Source organism: Phyllostomus discolor, chromosome 9 (assembly GCF_004126475.2).
Source record: "Phyllostomus discolor isolate MPI-MPIP mPhyDis1 chromosome 9, mPhyDis1.pri.v3, whole genome shotgun sequence".
Classification (NCBI taxonomy): Eukaryota; Metazoa; Chordata; class Mammalia; order Chiroptera; family Phyllostomidae; genus Phyllostomus; species Phyllostomus discolor.
Genome location: NC_040911.2, coordinates 80,007,048 through 80,020,008, shown reverse-complemented (window position 1 = coordinate 80,020,008; position 12,961 = coordinate 80,007,048). Strand labels below are relative to the sequence as shown.

Below are 12,961 nucleotides of genomic sequence, written 5' to 3'. Positions count from 1 at the left end.
TACCCACAGCCCTCTAAACAGCAGCTAATGGCACTTCCAGGCTTCTGGTTGAGCAATCTACCACCCCAGAGTAGAAGCATGACTGAAAGCAGCCTGACCTGCAATGTCAGTTATCTAAAAATGAAAGTAGTCCTGGGTATTGGCATCTGTGATATTATATAATCATTTAAACCTTTTCTGAAATATGTTTCAAGTTAATTCATTTAAGTGTAGGATTTGGATTTTGACATTTTAATTTCTTTTGAATTAAGTCATTTTTTGCAAGCTAGGTAACAGAATCAAACTAAGGCAATATAGTCCCCTAAGGATCCAGGCCAAATCTTCCAATCTTCAGCAGAATGACATCATAATACAAGGTACTAACAATGGGGTTATAAACTCTAAATAACAACCACTTATCTACCCTTTCCCTTGGAAAACAGCCATAAGTCCAGTCCTTAAAGGCATGATATACAGAACATCTTAATCTATAAAGGATAGAATTACCCGGTTTATATGGTGCCTAATGAATTGGTGAACCGGACCAGAGCTGGCCAAGGAGTGCTGAACAGGGGACGTCTTTACATTTTGAAAACTTGCTCAGAGGTTTAAGAAAATTCCTGATTGCTCCTAATATTACAGATGCATCCACACTAAGATTTGATTTTGCCAGGGTCTTTCATTAGAACATGAAGTTAGAGCATAGGGGATGAGATACTTGGATATTTAAAATAAACTACTTAGTAGTGAGAAGTTTGACATACTGCTTTCTTCCATGTGCCACAAGAACAAACTGACAAAAAAGGCTATTTAAAAGAAATGCTGAACTCCAAGAAGGGTGGTGGCAGCAACACTCTACTACAGAATAATCTCCTGTTTTCCCATACAATTAACATTGCTATTCTCCCATGATACAGACAGGATCCTGTGGAAAAACCCGTCAGCTTTTTGTCAGGGCCAGGAGATGAAAAACAGAGCATGCCCTAATTAGCTAACTGTAAGCTCAGTTAAGTCTTTAGGATGGACCCATAAAACCTGGCTATGGTTTTGTTAAACATCTGCAAACTGCAGATTCCTTATCCTTTTAGCCATAGTTTCTGCTCAGTATCTTAAAGCCGAGTTCAGTCATCAAAATCCGGAATGTCATCGTAGGAGTAACCCCGGTAGCCTTTGGATGCATAGTAGGCGATGCGCAGGTGGTAAAACCCTGGCAGGAACACTAGGATGCCAATGATCAGGACAGGAACAGCTCGGTCTGCCCCCTGGTGGAAGAAAGAGGCAAATGCATTAGTATCACACAAATTATAAATTTTAAAATAAAATAACACATGGGTTCCATCCATAGATTAGTAAGTTAGACTTTTCAGAGTATTTTTCTTGGGGTAGCACACTACCTAGTGCAAAGGTTTACATCTTTTTCTTCTCTTGATTATCAGTTGTAGAAAAACTGCGAAGGGCTGCCCTGGCAGGGTAGCTCAGTTGGTTAGAGCGTCATCCTGATACGCAAGGGTTGCAGGTTTGATACCCAGGTCAGGGCACTTACAAGAAGCAACAATAAATGCATAAATAAGTGGAACGACAAATCAGTGCTTCTCTCCCTCTCTTTCCAATCAATCACTAATTTTTTTTTTAAAACCTGCAAAGTGTCCTAGCTGGTGTAGCTCAGTGGATTGAGCACTGGCCTGCGAGCCAAAGGGTCACTGGTTCGATTCCCAGTCAGGGCACATGCCTGGGTTGTGGGCCAAGTCCCCAGTAGGAGGCACAGAAGAGGCAACCACACATTGATGTTTCTCTCCCTTTCTTTCTCCCTCCATTCCCCTCTGTCTAAAAAATAAAATCTTAAAAAATAAAACCTGCAAAGTACCTAAAATTATAACAAAAATATATTATCCATGTTCAACCACAGAGATTTTGGGTATTTGCTTCTATTCTTTATTTAACATTTTTAGCTGTGAACACACTCTGTGCCTTATTTTTTGTCTCTTACAATAAGACATTGCCAAAATATTACTAAAAGCTTTTCACTGTGGGGTATGGAGGTAGAGGGAATGGGTGAAGTGGTCAAAAGCAACTGGTTATAAAGTAAACAAACCTTGGACATGTAGTGTAGACTATGGTGACGACAGTTATGAATGTGGTACTGTATGTTCAAAAGTTGATGGGAGAGTTGGTCTTAAAAAATCTCATCACACAAAAAAGTGTGTAATTATGTGTGGCGGTGGATGTTAATTGGACTTATGGTGGTGATATTTTGCAGTAAGTACAAATTTTGAATCATGCTGTATACCTGGAACTAATATAATGGGTTTTTACATTTTTTATTTGTTGATTTTATTTATTTGTTGATTTTAGAGAGGGAGGGAAGAGAGAAACATTGATTTGTTGCCCCACTTATTATATGCATCCTTTAGTTGATTCTTATATGTGCCCTGACTGGGGATCAAACCTATAACCTTGATGTGTTAGGACAATGCTCCGACAAAATGGGCCACCTGAGCAGGATCACAATGCTTTTTGTTGTGTTGTTTAACCATTGAGTTAAACAGAAAATATCACACTGTAAACAAGTCCACTGATCTATTAGCTTAACATGGACTGAACACAACCACATATAAAAGCTAAAGGCAGCCCTGGCTGGTTTCACTGGTTCAATTCCCAGTCTGGGCACAAGCCTGGGTTGCAGGCCAAGTCCCCCGTAGTGGAGCACATGAGAGGCAACCACACATTGCTGTCTCTTTCCCTCTTGTTCTCCTTCCCTTCCCCTCTCTCTAAAAATAAATAAAAATCTTTAAAAGAAAAAAAGAGGTAAAGACAACATGCTGGTAGCAAATTCAGTGCTTGGAGGCCTCAGCCAGACTCTGAAAAATCTTCACCAGAAACGGAGGCAGCTGCCACTTGAACCAGAAGGAGGAGCCTTAAGAAAGTAAAAGAAGGCAGAGAAATAGACTCGTTTTGTGAACAGGAATGAAGGATAAAGGGACGAGAGGGTTGTATTTCCTGATGTTCTGGAATGCTGAACCCTCTGGTGAGAGGGATAGAAGGGAGGGGTATTTTATTCAGGGAAAGGCAACTTTACAAGCATTTGCATGTTGTCTTGACACTCATCTCCTAGGGAAGCAGAACACGTCACTCACGTGTTGTGACTAAACTCCTAAGTGAGCTGCTGGCCCCAGCCCTCATCACCCTGGCTGAATACTGCACTGAAATTGTGCCAGTAACCACTGCCCCCATGGACTGTCTACTTTTAATGAGTGTGTAAAAGGGGAGCCATAGTGAGACCTTGGAACAAAAACACAGGGCTCCGGTGGGAAGAGGGTTTCCTCCTTCCTCCCGGTGTTGGAGGGTCCCTGAGGGAGAGGGGTTTGATATTGCTGGGTCCCTAGAGGTTCTGAGTTCATCAGCAAAGCCTTCTCTTTAGCCCTACCCTCCCAAATCCTCCCCCAAGGAGTCCTCAGAGTTCATGGGAAGGCCAACTGAGAAAAAAAAAGAAATGGGGCAGTTTTCTTTCCATGGCACTTGTTACTGACCAGAGAGACTGCCTCCTCACACTCGTTTTAGACATCCAGAGCTTGTTCTTTAACCTGCAGCAGTCATTCTCCAATAAGAGGCAGACCTGCAGAAAAGGGGCTCTTAAGCTTCTCTAAAGATGCTTTGTCAAGTACAACAAGCCCCTATCCCCTCCATCTGAGAATCTGCACATAATGACAGGAATTCCCGACAGGGGTGGGTTGTACATGTGAACAGCATCAGAGGCTGAACTAAGCTAAAAACCCCCAAATTACTTTTTCTGATTAAGAGTTAGTTACAAGCAAGTCATTTCTCCTGTAGCTAAACTCCACGACTAGGCTCCACGCTGCATATTCGTCCACCTGTTTGTCTGCAGTAATCCGAGTGGATCGGAGAAACACAACTCTGTCCTCCTTACGACAATTTCCAGAAGGACCAGCCTGTCCCAGTGAGGTACCTGACACAAGGATTAGCACAGGCCAGTCACTGCATGGTTTCTTAGAACTGGCTTTTCTCTGTTCCTTCCTCTTTGATACTACACACAGGGTCTAACAACTTGTTATGAACAAGCATTAAACCTCTGAAATACTTGATGGGTCTTCACTTTCAGCGGCAGGGTGGCATCCTCATCACACACAGTCATGCTGTGGGGATGCTGCTGGAAAGCAGACGTGACACGGTCCATACATGGTTCACTCTCCCTCCTCGATGACTTTGTACAAATGCCCTGTGAGCTCCTGTGACGGGGATCATCACCTCTCTAGCATCCACGACAGCGCCCACACCTGCTGTCTGGGCCACGGTGGGCACTTTGGTGAGATCTCCATTGAAGAACCCAGCCCTGGCCAGAATGGTGTTTATGTCCAGCATAGGCACATGGGTCCTGGACACCAGGCTGGAGACCAGCTCATTGAAGGCAATGTGTCCATCAGGGCTGATGCCTCCAACAAACAGTTCAATCCCATCTACAGCCTTGATCTTCTCTTCAAAGGTGTCACTCTCAGTCTGCTGGTGGGCTACATTACCATTCAGAATGTTGATGTTTTCTGGGTGAATATCAGTGTGCTTGAAGAAGTTTTTCCATGTAGAGAAGTGGTAACTCTCTGGATGGTCTCAAGGAAGATCCACATACTTGCCCATGTTGGCGATCCTCACATATTTGAAGCACAAGTCTCCATTCTTACAGTATTCAATCAGCTTCTTGTAGCAGCCGGGTGGGGTGCTCCCAGTAGGGAGCCACAGGGTGAAGTACTTGTCTAGGTTAAACTCGATGATGTGGTTCCTGATGTATTTGGCAGCCCACTCACCAGCCTGAGAATAGTGGTCCAGGATGATGAGCTTCATCTTATTGCAGACACCTCCACAGTGGCTGCAGCAATGGTGCGGGTCACGTGGCCACGGGTCAGGCTGTGCCTGGCCAAAACTAATAGATGTTAACAAATGGTGTGCAGCATTCCACTGTAAAGGACGTACCACAGTTTTACTTAACCTCACCCCCACCCCCACCCCAGACTGCTGGATATTTTAGTTGTCTCTCACTTTTTGTGGCTGCACAGAACACCACACTAACTTCACTGCTTTCCTTGGCCTTTCAGGTTATTTCCTTATCCCATGAGCATGACACATAGGCCAAAGACAGAGGAATGGTGTTTGGTCTTTTTTATCAGGAGGGATTCCACTTTTGGGAGAATTCCATTAGGACAGGGACTTTGTTCATTCCCGTATCCCCAGCTGTGCCCAACATGTAGTAGAGGCTCCGTAAATGTGCTGAATGACTTCACCTTTACAAAACTGCTATGTCTGTCTAGGGTTTTTACATACAGTTTTAAATGTTTTATAGTTTAATTTATCCTCCTTTTTCTTTGTAACTTTTCCCATTGTTTGTAAATTTAGGAAGATTTCCTTCACCCAAAGAATTAAACTCAATCTATAAATCTCCTTTAAACACAAGGAAAGAGAAATTGAAGGGGGCTCCCTCAGGCCAAAGATGAACTATTTGAAAATAAAAAAGATAAAGTCTACAACTCTCACAATTGAATATGATTGGTGTAATGTCTGTTATCTTATTTTACATTTTCTACTTTTCTCCTTCTTTTATCTTTCAAAGGATTTTGACTACATCCCTAATGACATATATCCTAAGGATTCAAAGACTCATGAAGAAAACTTACTGTGCATTCAGCTTTCCTATATTTAGCATTTAATACTGCTATTGTTGTTTTGAAGTAATTATATAGAGAATAAGGCAAGTAATTATACAAATATCACTAGGATAGACATACACATATAAAAATTCTAATCTTAAATTTGCATTAGAACCCTGGCTGGTGTGGCTCAGTGGTTGAGCGCCAGCCTGTGAATCAAGGGGTCACTGGTTTGATTCCCAGTGTAGGGCACATGCCTGGGTCTCGGGCCAGGTCCCCGATGGGGGATATGTGAGGGGCAACCACACACTGATGTTTTTCTCCCTCTCTTTCTCTCTCCCTTCCCCTCCCTAAAAAATAAAATAAAATCTTTAAAAAAATTTGCATTAGAAATATTTGTAATTTTATATCTATATGGTATTTCTCTCCTTATATCTATATATTATTTTCCCTTGTTTTCTAAAAGATACCTATTTCCTGATTCTGTCATGGAAAAGACCTAGAAACAATGAAAACAGACCCAGGAGGCTGATCCAGGGAGCCAGGGCAAACGTGGCACCAACTTCCCCACGGGGGCACCTCAGGATCTTTGAGGTCAAATTTCAGTAGCACGATGGAGATGGCTCATGCTGGATGAACTTGGATTCAGGATGACCAAAGAAAGTTGCACCTTTGCCCCCTCTGAGCCGAAAGCCAAAAGCTATATCATGAATAGACTCCTTACTATACGATTGGGACTTATGCGGCATAATGCAATCAGAGTTAACTGAAGGCACGGTCCTGAAGTCAGGTGTTCAAACTTAGACTGTACACCAAGTAAACATCTGGTGGCCATATAATTGTTTTAAACAGCTAAGGACTAAGGCAAATTAGATATATTTCTTAAAACTCATAAAGAGCCATTTATTATGACATTGCTACTATTTCAGAGTCCAAAAATCATGCCCACAGATCCCCTCACCTGGTGGGTGTTGAAGAATAAGCATGAATTATGATCAAGACTAGTTCAAAACAACCTAGACGCTGTTTAAGTGTCTATATGCAGCCCAAGAACCACCAAACACTACTTCAGGTTTCTAAAGTATCACAATGAAGCCCAACAGGAACTGTGATCAAACCCAAAATAAGAAGGCTCTGATTAATGGGACAAAAGTCCTGGCTTGGTCAGTGGTCCCAGATGTTCATAAGCCTCGCCATTTCCCCCCAAACAGACCAGTACGTCTGTAGCACTACAAAGCCACGATAGCATTCTACTCCATTCAGAGTCTCTACCATTCAGGAGTCCTCCATGCCGGGCGTAGCTTTGCTCTTCCAAACTCTGAGAGTAAGGAAAAGGCCCAACATCTCAGAGGGAAAATTTGCTGACCTCCCACCACCTACCTCAGAGGAACTGTGGGAGAAGTTTGTTGTTGTTCAAAGGAAGAAACATGTGTTTTGTTAGCACTGAATAAAGTCTTAAAAAAAAACACAAAACAAACCCAAACCCTTTTCTTCTTCCTGCTGGAATCTGCTGTACTAGACACAAATATAAAACAATAGATCCCTCGTTCACATTTTAAAGATCTCATGGCAAATTCCCACAAACCCTTCAGCTTACCCCTTTGCTGATGTAGCCTGCCAGCAGCAGGGAGCCTATGATAATGAGGAAGGTGCCAATCAAAAACAGCACTGTAGCAAGCGCAATGGCCTTATATGGGATCTTAGGAGGGCTTTTCTTAAACTGGAAGAGAAACAAAGACAAGGAAGAGCATTATGACAATACCAGCGCTCAGACACTTTAAAGCTGGGGTGAAAATAAGAACTAATCTGAATGCTTCATGCGTCTTGAAGTAACTCCTACCACCCATTGCAGCTCCGGGAGAGAGAGGAAAGGAACAGGCAGGGGATGAAGCTCTAGTTATTTCTCTACCAAGGAGTCCTTGCAGAATGTTATTCTTTCTAGTTCTAGTTTCCTTCCACAGACCATGAAAAACTATTTTCCTACAAATAAAAAGACACTGTATGGTTATTCATTGATTGGACATGTATTTGTTAAGTGCCTGGCCCATGGATGACTGTCCTAATCTACAGGGATTCAAGGCTGATCATCACACTCTGGAGAAGTAAAGAAAATAAATGATTTCTGACTTTCACAGTTAAGTCAGCATACAGTCAAAAGTTATAGAAACAGCTTTTTTTTAAAGCATTAGTTGCCTGCCCCATGGAGCAAGTAGCCTGCCTTATTAACAAGTTCAATTCAAGGTTAAGATTCAAAAACAAAATTTCTAAGGCTTGGGTCATGGTTGTATCTGACCTAACTGGCTAGAAGTTTTCCAGGTGTGTTTAAAAAAAAAATCTCTGTCCTTCAAGTATGGGTCCAAAGAGCACAAAGAATAATCGATTTGTTTATATTTAAAAGGATGGCTCCTGCAATTTCCTCCTTGGCCCTGGTTCCACCTAAAGTACTCTGCTCTAAGGAGAAATGGGCAAAAGGAGATGCTACGTCATTAAGTATTTTATAAAAAATGATTAGGGTAGAACACAAATTTAATAAATACTCTACTTTATTTACTGTTTGTCACAAAGAATGCCTTTAATAAATCGGGTCTCATGACATCAGGAAAGAAGGAAGATTTCCCCAATGTGCTGGTTTTAGCAGTTAGTTTCTCCCTTAAGAGATGAACTGGCTTTGACTAAATTCTAAACAAACCAATGACACAATCCTTAAAAAAGCTCTACCTAACACAACACAGTCTGATTATTTTTCAGGTAAACTAAATAAAATTTGCGATTGCTGGGCTCTGATGTGACAACTAAAAATTCTTAGAAAGGAGCAGTATTTACATTGTTTGAAACAGCTCCACCAAAGTCCCTCCTCCTGCAGCTATGGCTGAAAGGATCTGGGTTTCTTTCCTGCTGCTCCCTCTAATCCCTAGGGACAGTTAGCAAAACCTCCACCTAGAAGGCCTTCCTGCTAATTCATCAGAAACAGAGCCAGCCACTCTCATCAGCATCTTTCTGCCCTTACCTGAAGGTCAATGTAGCCATCATCTGTGCTAGAGAGCCTTGAGTATTTCACTTTACTACTGGGTATTCCAGTAGCCAGGTTAGTACGAGATGGCATCATACACGCAGACACAGCTACAGGCTGAAAACAAAGAAAACTGTTACTGTCTGCAAGCAACAATGATGTTTTCTAGCCAATGAATTCAAGCCCCTCAGATGCAGTGTATTGGAGCTCTGGGATGTGAGGACACACTAGCAATCAGCAGTTTAGGCTCCACTGCTCTTAGAACCTAAATTCTTTTAACAAAGTGAACGTGTTCTCGTTATATATCCACTCTAGTTTGTCCTGGCAGAATGAGAGTCAAGACATTGGCCAAGAACCAGAAATCATGTTTATCTTGCCTCCAATGTTACCCTGCCTTCTAATTTTTCCAAAGTCACAGAGGGTGGAAAGTGTTGATTTAAATCCAGGTTCATCTGACACCAAAGTCCATAGTATTGTTTGTCTCTTTTCCTTGTTTCAGAAAAAAAGGAAAAGGAGCATATACTCAAGTGATTCTCTTATTTGCCAGGGAGGAAGGATAGAGAGGGTGGGGAATAACATTTGTGTCAACATTTTGCCTGTTTCCCCAATGGATTCACAGGACTTGGTTCACAGCTTGCCCCATGTCGGCACCTCCAAGCCCAGCACAAGTAGCAGCCATCTGCAGATCTCTTTGTAGCTCATGCTGAGTGGCCCCAGGCAGAACACAGGTGGTAGCTGACTTTGGCTTGCACCTCCCAGGAGGCCCCAGAGCCAGTGCACTCAGTGGACAGCTTCTGACCATGTTGAAGCACCACCACCCAACCATCTCCACAAGTGACACACTCAAGGGGTAGACTCAGTGAGTACCAGAGACCTGCTAAAGTAAGTCCTGCTCTGTGGAGGGGGCCCCTGCACAGCTGCTTTCGGTGTATGGGTAGTCACAGCCAGTCATTGCAACTGATCAGCCTGAAGGTAAATCCCTCCCACTGACATGTCAGCAGCAATCAAGGCTCAACTACAAGAGGAGGGTGTACATAGCCCACATGAGGGTCACACTTGGAGTGCCCAGTTTGGGTGAAAGGGGAGGCTGTGCCATTGGACCCTACAGGACACCTACTACATTAGGCAACCCTACCAAGCCTGGGAGACACAGCAGCTCTACCTAATACTTAGACACAAACACAGGTAGTCTGCCCAAATTAGGAGATGAAGAAACATGGTAAATGAAAGAACAGAACAAAACGCCAGAAAAAAAACAAAACAAAAAACAAAAACAAACTAGCTCCGACTGGTGTGGCTCAGTGGATTGAGTGCCAGCCTGTAAACCAAAGGGTTACTGGTTCTATTCCCAGCCAGGGTACATGACTGGGTTGCAGGCCAGGTCTCCAGTAGGATGCATACAAGAGGCAATCACACATTGATGTTTCTCTCCCTTTCTCCCTCCCTTCCCCTCTGTCTAAAAATAAATAAATAAAATATTTTTTTTAAAAGAGAGCTTCCCAGACAAGAGAAAGCTAAAGGAGTTCACCACCAAACCAGTATTATATGAAATGTAAAAGGGTCTTCTTTAAGAAGAAAAAAAGATAAAAAATATGAAAAATATGGGAAATAAAATGGCAATAAATACATATTAACAATTGAATCTTAAAAACAAAATAAACAAGCAGAACAGAAAGAGTCATAGTCATAGGGACAGAGAACATTTTGACAGTTGCCAGATGGGAGCAGGGCTGGCGGATGAGTGAAAAAGGTGAAGGGATTAAGTAGTATTAATACCACTTGTTACAGAACAACATGGGATGTAAAGTACAGCATAGGGAACACAGTCAATAATATTTCAATAACTATGTATAATGTCAGATGGGTGCAACATTTATTGGGATGATTACTTAGTAAATTGTGTAATGTCTAATTACTGGGGTATACAACTGGAACTATATAATAATGTATGTCAAATGTAATTGAAACATTAAAAATGATTTAAAATTAAAAATATTTTGTGTGCTTTTCCTCCATAAAACCAGTTGTATAAATGAAAAGTAGTAAATTTATTTTGATCATGAAGCTGTTTGATTTCTAAAAGTGAAACATATCTTTTAAAAGAGAAAATTAAACCCTGGCTGATGTGGCTCAGTGGATTGAGCACCAGCCTGCGAACCAAGGAGTTGCTGGTTCGATTCCTGGTCAGGGCACATGCCTGAGTTATGGACCAGATCCCCAGTGCGGGGGCGGGTAGGGGGGAGCATGCAAGAGGCAACCATGCATTGGTCTTTCTCTCTCCCTTTCCTTCTCTCTAAAAATAAATAAAATGTTTTTTGTGTGTTTAAAAAAGTAAATAAAAAAATAAAGAAAATTAAGTATTTCAATAAGGGGAACAAAAATTAAAAAAAGGCTTTCCTCTGGTATAACATTTTACAAATAATCATCAATATAACAACTGCAGTTAGTGCTGGTTAGGTGGACTTAATCCCATATATTAATGAGTTGTTTTGAATGGCCTGCATTCAACCTAAAATAACTAGCATTATATAGGAATTGGTGATAAATGCTCATGTCCCTTTTTAGTAATTAGTGGTTTAGATATCAAGTATTGAAAAAAGAGAATGCTAATTTATATGCCATCCTAAAAGGTGTTAAAGAACAAAACTCAACTAAGTAAATTTGAAAATCTAATTGGCTTTATTATTCTATTGATGAATCAGGCAGCATCCCATCTAGTAACCGAAAGGGAGCTGAGGCGTTGTAGAAATTGGAAGGTTTTTATAGGCAGAAACAGGGGATGAAACTGCAATTAGGTTAGTTATTAAGTTTTGGGTTCGTGACATGGCTTAGCAAAAGTGACTCCACTTGGCCTATTTTTTTTTTAAAACAAAGGGTTAGATTAAACTGAGTCAAATACTAGGGTTTATTTTATTTTATTTTAATTTAAGTATTTTTAGAGAGGGGAAGCAGGGAGGGGGCGGGGAGAAACATCGGTTGCCATTCTCACGCCCCCAACCGAGGACCTGGCTCATAGCCCAGGGAAGTGCTCTCTCTGATCAGGAATCAAACCCAAGGACCTTTCGGTTTGCCGGAAGATCGCCAACCTACTGAGCCACACCAGTCAGTGCAAATACTAGGTTTTCAAATGTTGTGATCTGATTAATTGGCAATAAATTTAATTCTATAAAACTTAAAGTCCAAACTACCCATATGAGAGGATTTACAATGGCACTTAATCACCTCTGATTTGTATTAGTCTTTTTAAGAACAAGTTTTGGACTTTGCCGTTAACTATTCACATACCCGCATCAAAACAAAAAAGCGCAGGGCATGAGGGAGAGTGGAGGGGAAGAAGGCTTATTGGTGGCAAGGCATGAGAATTCTAAAAGAGGAGAAAGCAAGTATGGGAATCGATATTTTTGCAGTTCCAACAGGCTTTTTTCCCAGCTCCACTGCAACTCCAAAGTCCCCCTGCACCTAAATGTTGCAAGAATTTCAAAAGAATCAGCATCACTTAGCACAGTGCCTGGCACTACACATCTGCACACACACTACTTTCCTGCCTGACTCCAGACCTCGCCAGGAAGAGAAGGAAGAACCGACGCAAATTGAGACAGAAAACAAACAAAACTGGTTTCTGGAAAGAGGCTAGCCTTGGCGAGGCGGGCAAACACTCCACATGGAGGGCTCGGGGCTTGACTTGGGTTGGGAGCGTAGTCCCCGCCAGGCCGTGAGTCTGAAGGGCCACTTCTGCGCCCGCACCAGCATTGGCACCACTTACCCGAGCGCTGCACCAAGTCGTCCGCGCGCCGCCGACAGCTCGTTCGCCGTTGGAAGCTGAGACGCTCTAGACATGCCTCACCTAACTGTCACCCTCCCCACCCCGCCCAGACCAGCTCAGAGCCGGAAATTGCGTAAGGGAAGGGGACATAAGGAAAGCAGCGTCACGAGAGCGACGCCTTTCATCCCGCTTATAGGAAACGTCCTTTTTCAGCCCTGCTCCAGTGCTAGCAACTCCGGGGAGACAGCGTTCCGGGTGGCGTGCCGCGGCCTGGGCTGGCTGGGGGCCCTGGCCATCTCCACAGAAGAGGTCGGGTCTCTAGGGTGCCCACCCCCCTGGGTCACACTAAGGCCCTGGGTAAGCCGTTTCTTTTCCTGACCCCTTAGGCAATGCAGGGAGCGTAGTAGTGCCCCTCAGAAAGTGGAAGCCGAACCCCTTGGACGCTCCGTAGTCTTGGAGGTGCCAGGTCTATTGCTCGGAGCAGCTAGCCTTTCACCGGGGCATGCCGCCGTCTTCCCCAGCCATTACCCCTGCAATTACGCCTTTGAGTGGCCACAC

The 12,961-nt window shown here is 42.9% G+C and overlaps 1 protein-coding gene and 1 pseudogene across 1 annotated transcript; both read right to left on the bottom strand.

Annotated features, from left to right (window-relative positions):
- Nucleotides 1–210: 210 nt before the first annotated feature.
- TMEM230 (transmembrane protein 230) lies at nt 211–12,530 on the bottom strand. Its single transcript, XM_028524028.2, has 4 exons — nt 12,404–12,530; nt 8,638–8,757; nt 7,228–7,350; nt 211–1,241 (listed from the first exon to the last, which is right to left on the bottom strand). Exons 2-4 carry the CDS (start codon nt 8,734–8,736, stop codon nt 1,101–1,103), a joined length of 363 nt encoding a protein of 120 aa, XP_028379829.1. The 5' UTR covers nt 8,737–8,757; nt 12,404–12,530; the 3' UTR covers nt 211–1,100.
- Nucleotides 2,836–5,836, bottom strand: LOC118496795 (annotated as a pseudogene).
- Nucleotides 12,531–12,961: the final 431 nt, after the last annotated feature.

Excerpts from the sequence above, each read along its gene's own strand:
- TMEM230 (XM_028524028.2), bottom strand. The coding sequence starts at position 8,736 with ATGATGCCATCTCGTACTAACCTGGCTACTGGAATACCCAGTAGTAAA. Across the intron at positions 7,351-8,637 it reads ATGGCTACATTGACCTTCAG|TTTAAGAAAAGCCCTCCTAA; the intron begins GTAAGGGCAGAA and ends TTTCTCTTCCAG. Across the intron at positions 1,242-7,227 it reads CAGGCTACATCAGCAAAGGG|GGGGCAGACCGAGCTGTTCC; the intron begins GTAAGCTGAAGG and ends TTCTTCCACCAG.